The sequence below is a fragment of the Trematomus bernacchii genome, unplaced genomic scaffold, assembly GCF_902827165.1.
Source record: "Trematomus bernacchii unplaced genomic scaffold, fTreBer1.1, whole genome shotgun sequence".
Lineage (NCBI taxonomy): Eukaryota > Metazoa > Chordata > Actinopteri > Perciformes > Nototheniidae > Trematomus > Trematomus bernacchii.
Window position 1 is genome coordinate 65,001 of NW_022987880.1, and position 12,232 is coordinate 77,232.

Sequence of the window (12,232 nt, forward strand, 5' to 3'; positions counted from 1 at the left end):
ACACGTGAACTCGTGTCCGAACACGTGAACTCGTGTCCGAACACGTGAACTCATGAACACGTGAACTCGTGTCCGAACACGTGAACTTGTGTCCGAACACGTGAACTCCTGAACACGTGAACTTGTGTCTGAACACGTGAACTTGTGCCCGAACACGTGAACTCATGAACACGTGAACTCGTGTCTGAACACGTGAACTTGTGTCTGAACACGTGAACTCGTGTCCGAACACGTGAACTTGTGTCTGAACACGTGAACTCGTGTCCGAACACGTGAACTCGTGTCCGAACACGTAAACTCGTGTCTGAACACGTGAACTCGTGTCCGAACACGTGAACTTGTGTCCGAACAGGTGAACTCGTGTCCGAACACGTGAACTCGTGTCTGAACACGTGAACTCGTGTCTGAACACGTGAACTCGTGTCTGAACACGTGAACTTGTGTCTGAACACGTGAATTTGTGTCTGAACACGTGAACTTGTGTCCGAACACGTGAACTCATGAACACGTGAACTTGTGTCTGAACACGTGAACTCATGAACACGTGAACTTGTGTCCGAACACGTGAACTCATGAACACGTGAACTTGTGTCTGAACACGTGAACTTGTGTCCGAACACGTGAACTCATGAACACGTGAACTCGTGTCTGCATGTTCCTACATATCCCAGAATGCACAGCGCACACTCCCATACTAACTAACACACACCCCTGACTGCTGTTACTAAAGAAAGATTATACGTATGTTGGTGATATGAGTATTAAAGGGGTGCTTGTGATGGTTCTAAACACACCGTTCTCAGACTGCCACCACCTCAGCTTCCTGTCGGGGTCGAAGGTCGTGATCAGGTTCTCCACGCGGTGGCTGTCTGGGTTGCTATAGCTACTGTACAGCAGCCGAGAGTCACACAGGAAACACTTCTGATCCTCCTGACACACACAGAACCCACGATACATGAGGAACCCACACAGAGAGGAACAGGAAACACTTCTGATCCTCCTGACACACACAGAACCCACGATACATGAGGAACCCACACAGAGAGGAACAGGAAACACTTCTGATCCTCCTGACACACACAGAACCCACGATACATGAGGAACCCACACCGAGAGGAACAGGAAACACTTCTGATCCTCCTGACACACACAGAACCCACGATACATGAGGAACCCACACAGAGAGGAACAGGAAACACTTCTGATCCTCCTGACACACACAGAACCCACGATACATGAGGAACCCACACAGAGAGGAACAGGAAACACTTCTGATCCTCCTGACACACACAGAACCCACGATACATGAGGAACCCACACCGAGAGGAACAGGAAACACTTCTGATCCTCCTGACACACACAGAACCCACGATACATGAGGAACCCACACAGAGAGGAACAGGAAACACTTCTGATCCTCCTGACACACACAGAACCCACGATACATGAGGAACCCACACAGAGAGGAACAGGAAACACTTCTGATCCTCCTGACACACACAGAACCCACGATACATGAGGAACCCACACAGAGAGGAACAGGAAACACTTCTGATCCTCCTGACACACACAGAACCCACGATACATGAGGAACCCACACCGAGAGGAACAGGAAACACTTCTGATCCTCCTGACACACACAGAACCCACGATACATGAGGAACCCACACCGAGAGGAACAGGAATCACTTCTGATCCTCCTGACACACACAGAACCCACGATACATGAGGAACCCACACCGAGAGGAACAGGAATCACTTCTGATCCTCCTGACACACACAGAACCCACGATACATGAGGAACCCACACCGAGAGGAACAGGAATCACTTCTGATCCTCCTGACACACACAGAACCCACGATACATGAGGAACCCACACCGAGAGGAACAGGAATCACTTCTGATCCTCCTGACACACACAGAACCCACGATACATGAGGAACCCACACCGAGAGGAACAGGAATCACTTCTGATCCTCCTGACACACACAGAACCCACGATACATGAGGAACCCACACAGAGAGGAACAGGAAACACTTCTGATCCTCCTGACACACACAGAACCCACGATACATGAGGAACCCACACCGAGAGGAACAGGAAACACTTCTGATCCTCCTGACACACACAGAACCCACGATACATGAGGAACCCACACAGAGAGGAACAGGAAACACTTATGATCCTCCTGACACACACAGAACCCACGATACATGAGGAACCCACACCGAGAGGAACAGGAAACACTTCTGATCCTCCTGACACACACAGAACCCACGATACATGAGGAACCCACACAGAGAGGAACAGGAAACACTTCTGATCCTCCTGACACACACAGAACCCACGATACATGAGGAACCCACACCGAGAGGAACAGGAAGAACCTTCTGACAGTAAAGGGTTAAACAGAAAGCAGAAATGAAGTCATGTGGAGAAGGTTCCTTCAGGGCGGAGACGAGTCAGAACATGTTCCAGTCAGAAACACATCAATCACAGAAGTTGATCATATTTACCACCAAAACGTTATTATATTAACATTTAGATTTAAATACAAACACATTTTCATTTTCAAAGAGTTTCAGATCTACAGTCCCCCCCCCCCCCTCTGACCTCCAGGTATCCCAGGATGCAGTAGTTCTCTGGGCCCTCCAGACCACATGTGGAGGAGGCTGACAGCTGAGCAGCTCGACCCACCATCAGGTCTCCTAGAGGGGGGGTACAGGAGCCAGGGGGGCACTGGTCCTGGTCCTGGTCCTGGGGGTCCTGGTCCTGGCGCTCCTGGAGGTCCCGAGGGTCCTGGAGCTCCTGGGGGTCCTGGACATACTGGGGGTCCTGGAGGTCCCGAGGGTCCTGGAAGTCCTGGGGGTCCTGGAGGTCCTGAGGATTCTGGGGGTCCTGGAAGTCTCTGGGGTCCAAGGGGTCATTGGGGTCCCAGGGGTCATTGGGGTCCCAGGGGTCATGGAAATCCTGAATATCATTTAAATCCGAGAGATCCTTAAGGTCCCGAGGGTCCTGGAGGTCTTTAAGGTCCTGGAAGTCCTGGGGGTCCTGGAGCTCCTGGATCTCCTGGAGGTCCTGGATCTCCTGGGGGTCCAGGATCTCCTGGGGGTCCTGGATCTTCTGGAGCCGAGCTACTGGAAAAAAAACTTAAAAAGGAGAGATTTGAAAGATTTAAAGTCAGTGTGTTTTGAGTTCTGGGGAAAAGTTCAACATGGAGGTCCAGTTCTTAGAAGAGTGGTCTGAAGACGTATGGGCTCAGAACAGTCTCATAATACACACATGCACACAGAAGGATTCACATTTGTATTTCATGATCTGCAAAAGGATCCACACTGTTTTTCAATGCTCACACAAATGTGTTCCGTTTCATATTCATGTAAATAAAATCCAAATACAGAAACAAGTTTTACATATGTATTTTTGATCCTCACATATTTGTTTTCCGTTTAAATCCCCTGCACCTGCATTGACATTTGGAGCTGATATTTGAACGGTGATATATAGGCCACCATATGATGTAATGGTGTGAAAATTGAGACATTCGGACAATGTCAAATATTTATAAATGTGGCATGGATTACAAACGTGGTATAGTGACAGGTGGTACCCACTGTAGCACACCCACAAAGTTTGGGGTCAGAAACACTTGTTTACCCGTTTTAAGCGCGTTTCGTCATAAATACACTTTATTTTATTTTTCCCAAGTACAGCAAAGTTATTACACGGTCTTAGAGCGCCCCCTGCTGGAAAATGTAAATATCGCGTTTTTTGTCACTTTCAAAACTCTCCTGCCATTGGCCGGAGAAATGGGGTCGATTTTGTATTCAATCTGCCCGTTAATATTCCAGTGAGACGAAGTACGTCCAATGACAGGAGGAGTCAATGTTCATTTTGTCCAAAAAGCGGAGCATTCCCACTCTGGGATAAATGCAATCGTTTTTACTGAATGCATTTTTCACACACACACCACCTTATGCCCCTGAATGGAGGAGGGACGCTGCAAAACTGGAGTGAGTAACCCAGTCTCAGTGCCCCGTCCACCCACTCTGTCAGTACACAGTTGGGCTTCCATTCCCCATGAAGCTATGTTCAGGGGACATGCAAGCAGCTGTGGGGCCACAGCTAAGAAGCTGTAGTACTCTCTGGTGGCCTACTCCGCCACCAAACCTTCCATAACAGGAAGATTGGCTCATCGGGGGCTGACACAGAGAGGGCCAATTTTCTACTGAGGTCCTTGAACGCACCACCTCATTTCTAGCAATGAGCGAGATGCCCAACACACCCGTGTTTATTTGCAGCGGGGCAGAGCTCTTTTCAGCTCTCTGCCTGCTGCCCGCTGGGAGCAGCTGTGCCGCCATGGTCACCACCTCGGGGGAAGTGCAGCCCTGGGCGGTGGACTTCCATGGACGCCGGACCCGGAAGTGCCTGACAACGGCAAACGGAGCCATCCGCCCCGCTGGAATGGCGAACGTGAATGGCACCGCCTCGGCCATATCCTGGTCCCCCAAACACTCGAAGCCGAGGTTGTGGGGATCGTCGCCCGCCATTTAAGCCAGGGCACGAAGGACAGGCCCGGGTCTCTGGAAGTGGCGACTCCATGGAGGTATGATAACTCTTTCTTCTTCAAACGTCTCTGCTTCAGTTGTTGCTCGCTCGCTGAAGAGAAAAGGATGACGGCAACGGGAGGCGTGGCCGCCTTATATAAGCCGGTGGGCTTGTGCACGCATTCAGGTAGGCCCGCCCCGGGGCCGGCTACGTCTATAGAAATCTCAGTAGGTGAATGCAAGCATGATAAGGTAGTACCCATAGAGTCCAGTAGAGGGCGGAGCCTGTGAGAGATATAACACATTTGTGTGTGCATGTGTGAGTTATGAGACTGTTCTGAGCCCCCATCCAATCCTCCCTTCCTTCCTTCCTTCCTCACTTCCTTTATCTAATCTTTCCTACCTTCCTTCCTTCCTCACTTCCTTTATCTAATCTTTCCTACCTTCTTTCCCTCCAGGTAGAGTGATGAGACTTTGAGAATAAAGAAGCGAAACTCACCTACAAAGAAGACCAGGAACATGTTGAGCTGAGTCATCTGATGGTCTCTGATGGTATCTGATGGTCTCTGGTGGTATCTGATGGTCTCTGGTGGTCTCTGGTGGTATCTGATGGTCTCTGATGGTCTCTGGTGGAATCTGATGGTCTCTGATGGTCTCTGGTGGTATCTGATGGTCTCTGATGGACTCTGATGGTCTCTGATGGTCTCTGGTGGTATCTGATGGTCTCTGATGGACTCTGATGGTCTCTGATGGTCTCTGGTGGACTCTAATGGACTCTGATGGACTCTGATGGTCTCTGATGGACTCTGATGGTCTCTGATGGTCTCTGATAGACTCTGATGGTTTCTGGTGGTCTCTGGTGGTCTCTGGTGGACTCTGGTGGACTCTGATGGTCTCTGATGGTCTCTGATGGATTCTGATGGACTCTGGTGGATTCTGAAGAGGATTTAGAGAGAAAATGATCCCCTTTAGTTCAGTTTTTTGCTGCTTCTTTGCGACTCAATAAATGTAGTCCCATGTAAACCACTTCCCTGTGGTCCAGTGACCACCAGGTCAATGGTGTACTTCTACTCCTCTACAGTTCAGAGGTACATGGTGTACTTCTACTCCTCTACAGTTCAGAGGTACATGGTGTACTTTTACTCCACTATAGTTCAGAGGTACATGGTGTACTTCTACTCCACTACAGTTCAGAGGTACGTGGTGTACTTTTACTCCACTACAGTTCAGAGGTACATGGTGTACTTCTACTCCTCTACAGTTCAGAGGTACATGGTGTACTTTTACTCCACTACAGTTCAGAGGTACATGGTGTACTTCTACTCCTCTACAGTTCAGAGGTACATGGAGTACTTCTACTCCACTACAGTTCAGAGGTACATGGTGTACTTCTACTCCACTACAGTTCAGAGGTACATGGTGTACTTCTACTACAGTTCAGAGCTACATGGAGTACTTCTACTCCACTACAGTTCAGAGGTACATGGTGTACTTCTACTCCACTACAGTTCAGAGGTACATGGTGTACTTCTACTCCTCTACAGTTCAGAGGTACATGGAGTACTTCTACTCCACTACAGTTCAGAGGTACATGGTGTACTTCTACTCCACTACAGTTCAGAGATACATGGTGTACTTCTACTCCACTACAGTTCAGAGGTACATGGTGTACTTCTACTCCTCTACAGTTCAGAGGTACATGGAGTACTTCTACTCCACTACAGTTCAGAGGTACATGGTGTACTTCTACTCCACTACAGTTCAGAGGTACATGGTGTACTTCTACTCCTCTACAGTTCAGAGGTACATGGAGTACTTCTACTCCACTACAGTTCAGAGGTACATGGTGTACTTCTACTCCACTACAGTTCAGAGATACATGGTGTACTTCTACTCCACTACAGTTCAGAGGTACATGGTGTACTTCTACTCCACTACAGTTCAGAGGTACATGGTGTACTTCTACTCCACTACAGTTCAGAGGTACATGGTGTACTTCTACTCCACTACAGTTCAGAGGTACATGGTGTACTTCTACTCCACTACAGTTCAGAGGTACATGGAGTACTTCTACTCCACTACAGTTCAGAGGTACATGGTGTACTTCTACTCCTCTACAGTTCAGAGGTAGATGGTGTACTTCTACTCCACTACAGTTCAGAGGTACATGGTGTACTTCTACTCCACTACAGTTCAGAGGTACATGGTGTACTTCTACTCCACTACAGTTCAGAGGTACATGGTGTACTTCTACTCCACTACAGTTCAGAGGTACATGGTGTACTTCTACTCCACTACAGTTCAGAGGTACATGGTGTACTTCTACTCCACTACAGTTCAGAGGTACATGGTGTACTTCTACTCCTCTACAGTTCAGAGGTACATGGTGTACTCCACTACAGTGCATGTATTTAATCCCTTTAGTTACTTTACAGATGTGGATGAATGATGTGAAATATAATCAGGTCTTAAATCAGACTTTAGTTCCACCAGAGACCTGTACTACGAAGCCAGAGGCCTGTACTACGAAGCCAGAGACCTGTACTACGAAGCCAGAGACCTGTACTACGAAGCCAGAGGCCTGTACTACGAAGCCAGAGGCCTGTACTACGAAGCCAGAGGCCTGTACTACGAAGCCAGAGGCCTGTACTACGAAGCCAGAGGCCTGTACTACGAAGCCAGAGGCCTGTACTACGAAGCCAGAGGCCTGTACTACGAAGCCGGTTCAACCTAACCTGGATATGTTAGAGTTAGCCGGTTGGCCCAATCCAAAACATACGCGCTCTCACTAAACTGTACTATGACGCTGGTTATCAAGTGGATCGCTCAAGCCAGCCGTGTCCTACCTAGTTAGGTGCGCGTTCACATGAAAGGGGTGGTATCTGGAGCATTCGACCAATCACAAACATGCAGTGGCGACTGGTCATTAGGGGCAGGTGGGGCACAGCCCCACCTAGTGTCAGCAGAAAGTATTACACATAATGATTACAAAAAATGCAAAGAGATGCAAAAAAAGAAATTAAAAAATATATAAAATATATTTTAAGGTCATGTTTAATCGTCTGATTCGTCTGTACATGCTGTTTTAGTCTGTGTTCTTCTAATTAGTGTCTACAGTGCCGTTTTGAGCCATGTGGGACAAAACCTGATCATGCCCCTTCCTCTCACTGTGAAGTGAACGTGACTGTAAAAACTTCACTGCGCATGCTCAGAGTATTTTCCTATTTAATGTGTGTGGCAAAAAAAAAAGACCATAGGGGCACTGAGCTGCCATCCCCACCATACGTCATCTCACATCATTCAGAGCTGATTGGCTGTAAGTACGTGTGCCGCGAAAAGTGTGGTGCGTGAAGAGGAGACGAGAGAGCTGCAGTGACGCGTCCTGAAACCAGGAAGTAAGCACAAAAAAGCAATGAGATTTCTCCAGAGGATTTTAGAAAATAGCTGTAAATAAGATCTGTGGGAAACGTACCTGTTAGATAAATGCACGTTTTGTTCAGCCGGATAACATCCACATGTCTACCCTACTTATATAATTTTCGAATCATAAATCTATGGATTAGATTTATGATAGACTTTTGAAACTACAAGAAGATAAGGAGGACTTTTACAAAAAAGTAATAGAAATGTTTGTCCAGAAGGATAGGCAAATGGACTTCATCTTCAAGTCAAGGTAAGACCGCCATTTGATTGAAAATGGGATCTTACTAAGAGAGAACAATTCAATATGTAAATGATAAAATTACATTTGTTGGGTATCCTTTTGTTGAACTGTCTGTTTAAAATTAATCGAAGCATCAGACAAAAAAAGCTTTTGAAAATAATATTATATTTTGGTTTAGGTCAAAATATAATATTTGTAAACCTGAAGAGTCAGAGCCTCAGCAGCCATGAACCTCACTGCACGTCACTGCAGAAGCTTATATATAGACATCTACGTTTTTTGTGCCCCACCACTTTTGTACATATAAAAACGCCACTGCAAACATGGACAAGCGTACTGACAGCGCAGCGTCATACTTCCTGAATGAAAAGTGAACTTTAATATTAATCAAATATGAAGAAGTTAAACTTAAAACATCCATGACTTAAACACTTTATCCAGGATCAAAGCCACATAGCTGCACCTGCAAGGTGAATACAGCTGGTAACAGAGAAAGTGTTTGAATGCGTACATTAACAGGTTTATGATATCACTGCCCCGTCTAAGACACGATCTGACTTTCATTACATTTGACTAGAGTGTTTCGTCAACTTAATGTGTTGCTTAAAATAATACTTCTGCATCCAGTATGTGACACTGTGAGTGTTGCACGGCCAGATACGGCTCAGCTGACTCAGATAAGGAAATATATGATTGGTTAATATTGGTTACTTATGTTGTGGCAGATATTTAAGTAAGCTTTCTTAACGCTAATGTTATAATAGTCAGATTGCTCTGAAGATGGGAGGGGATATTCTATAAAAGTTCACGTTCACACAGTCAGGTGATTTTTGCCGGCCGTCTTTCCTGCAACGGCAGTTTTTCTGTATTTCCTCTATCCTGTAATATGACTTGAAAGCTTTAAACTCCGCACACGGAGCTCTGATTGGTCAGCAGGCGATGCCTTCACTGAGTTGATCTCTTAGCCTGCAACCTAACCTGCTCCCGAGGAGGCTAGCCGCTCAGCATCAGTTACCATGGAGATCTAGCCCGCTAAAAAGAGAACCAGCGTCGTAGGACCGGAAAGCCCGAGCTTTCCCTGAAGTCAGCTAAGAGAACATCCGGCTTCGTCGTACAGGCCTCTGGAGTAAATCCACAAGCTACCCTGCAGTATACAAAGTCATTCAAACTAGCTGCACCTTTACCAGCTTTGAGAACACTTTAATGATCAATCATTATAAAACATATCATATATATTATTCTGAAGAGGATCAATCTGCAGGCAGTATACAAAGTCATTAAATAAAAATGTGGGCTCAAACACATGAATACTACTGTGTAAAATACCTTTACACACATTAAGAAGTACAATGAGACGAGCACACGTTCAGGTGGGGCCAGATTCCATTATTAGATTTAGCTTTGGCCCACATTCGGCCCCCGGGCCCTAGTTTGGACCCCCCTGTCCTACATGTTCCTGGAAGCAGGATTAAGAGATGTTTCTGTGGGAGACTGACAGACAGATCAGACCCAGACCCCCCCCCCCCCCCCCCCCCCGCATCACCCTGGAGGGACTGCTGAACTTCAGGGGGAATGTTCCTGCTGGGACTCTGATCTGTCTCTACTCGAATCTGACCTTTAAATCTCTGGAGACACGAACACCCTGTGAGTCTGAGGGAGCCTTTTATTTAGACTTATAATAATAATAATACATGTTATTGATATAGCGTTTTCCCTGGTGCTCAAAGTGCTTAAATTATAGAAACTATACAGATTTCTTTTTCTCTCTGGGTTTCCGGTCCTACGACGCTGGTTCTCTTTTTAGCGGACTACATCTCCATGGTAACTGATGCTGAGTGGCTAACCTGCTCCGGAGCAGGTTAGGTGGCAGGCTAAGAGATCAACTCAGTGAAAGCACCGCCTGCTGACCAATCAGAGCTCACCGCCTGCTGACCAATCAGAGCTCAGTGTGCGGAGTTTAAAGCTATCAAGTCATATTACAGGATAGAGGAAATACAGAAAAACTGCCGTTGCAGGAAAGACGGCCGGAAAAAATCACCTGACTGTGTGAACGTGAACATTAATAGAATATCCCCTCCTCCTATCTTCAGAGCAATCTGACTATTATAACATTAGCGTTAAGAAAGCTTACTTAAATATCTGCCACGACATAAGTAACCGGATCAGAGTAACATTAAGTACAGTCCGCGGCACTGTGAGTGCAGACGTCGATGTGTCCCATTATCATTCATATCATATCACATCATAATGTATCATATATTTCCTTATCTGAGTCAGCTGAGCCGTATCTGGCCGTGCAACACTCACAGTGTCACATACTGTATGCAGAAGTATTATTTTAAGCAACACATTAAGTTGACGAAACACTCGAGTCAAATGTAATGAAAGTCAGATCGTGTCTTAGACGGGGCAGTGATATCATAAACCTGTTAATGTACGCATTCAAACACTTTCTCTGTTACCAGCTGTATTCACCTTGCAGGTGCAGCTATGTGGCTTTGATCCTGGATAAAGTGTTTAAGTCATGGATGTTTAAAGTTTAACTTCTTCATATTTGACTAATATTAAAGTTCACTTTTCATTCAGGAAGTATGACGCTGCGCTGTCAGTACGCTTCTCCATGTTTGTGATTGGTCGAATGCTCCAAATACCACCCCTTTCATGTGAACGCGCACCTAAGTAGATAGGACACGGCTGGCTTGAGCGATCCACTTGATAACCAGCGTCGTAGTACTGCTTAGCGAGAGCGCGTATGTTTTGGATTGGACCAACCGGCTAACTCAAACATATCCAGGTTAGGTTGAACCGGCTTCGTAGTACAGGTCTCTGGTGTGTTGTTGAGCAGGTGGACACATGTTCTAGACACACAGTGAGACACACAGTGAGACACACAGTGAGACACACAGTGAGACACACAGGTGAGACACACAGGTGAGACACACAGTGAGACACACAGGTGAGACACACAGGTGAGACACACAGGTGAGACACACAGTGAGACAGATAGTGAGACACACAGGTGAGACACACAGGTGAGACACACAGAGAGACACACAGGGTGAGACACACAGGTGAGACACACCATGGACAGATAGTGAGACACACAGGTGAGACACACAGGTGAGACACACAGGTGAGACACACAGGTGAGACACACAGGTGAGACACACAGTGAGACACACAGGTGAGACACACAGTGAGACACACAGTGAGACACACAGGTGAGACACACAGGTGAGACACACAGTGAGACACACAGTGAGACACAGGTGAGACACACAGTGAGACACACAGGTGAGACACACAGGTGAGACACACAGTGAGACACACAGTGAGACACACAGTGAGACACACAGGTGAGACACACAGTGAGACACACAGTGAGACACACAGTGAGACAGACAGTGAGACACACAGTGAGACACACAGTGAGACACACAGGTGAGACACACAGGTGAGACACACAGTGAGACACACAGGTGAGACACACAGGTGAGACACACAGGTGAGACACACAGTGAGACACACAGTGAGACAGATAGTGAGACACACAGGTGAGACACACAGTGAGACACACAGTGAGACACACAGTGAGACACACAGTGAGACAGATAGTGAGACACACAGGTGAGACACACAGGTGAGACACACAGGTGAGACACACAGTGAGACACACAGTGAGACACACAGGTGAGACACACAGTGAGACACACAGGTGAGACACACAGGTGAGACACACAGTGAGACACACAGTGAGACACACAGGTGAGACACACAGGTGAGACACACAGTGAGACACACAGTGAGACACACAGTGAGACACACAGTGAGACACACAGTGAGACACACAGTGAGACACACAGTGAGACAGATAGTGAGACACACAGTGAGACACACAGGTGAGACACACAGTGAGACACACAGGTGAGACACACAGGTGAGACACACAGTGAGACACACAGTGAGACAGATAGTGAGACACACAGTGAGACAGATAGTGAGACACACAGGTGAGACAC

The 12,232-nt window shown here is 47.0% G+C and overlaps 1 protein-coding gene across 1 annotated transcript in view; it reads right to left on the minus strand.

Moving 5' to 3' along the window:
- lamb4 (laminin, beta 4) overlaps window positions 1–5,152 on the minus strand; it is a 31,569-nt gene extending 26,417 nt beyond the window's left edge. Inside the window, exons 1-3 of the mRNA XM_034114129.1 lie at window positions 5,049–5,152; window positions 2,616–3,151; window positions 795–930 (exon numbers count right to left, since the gene is read on the minus strand). Of these exons, the coding sequence (XP_033970020.1) occupies window positions 795–930; window positions 2,616–3,151; window positions 5,049–5,085 (709 nt within the window). The 5' untranslated portion in view covers window positions 5,086–5,152. The remainder of the gene's footprint in view (window positions 1–794; window positions 931–2,615; window positions 3,152–5,048) is intronic.
- Window positions 5,153–12,232: the final 7,080 nt, after the last annotated feature.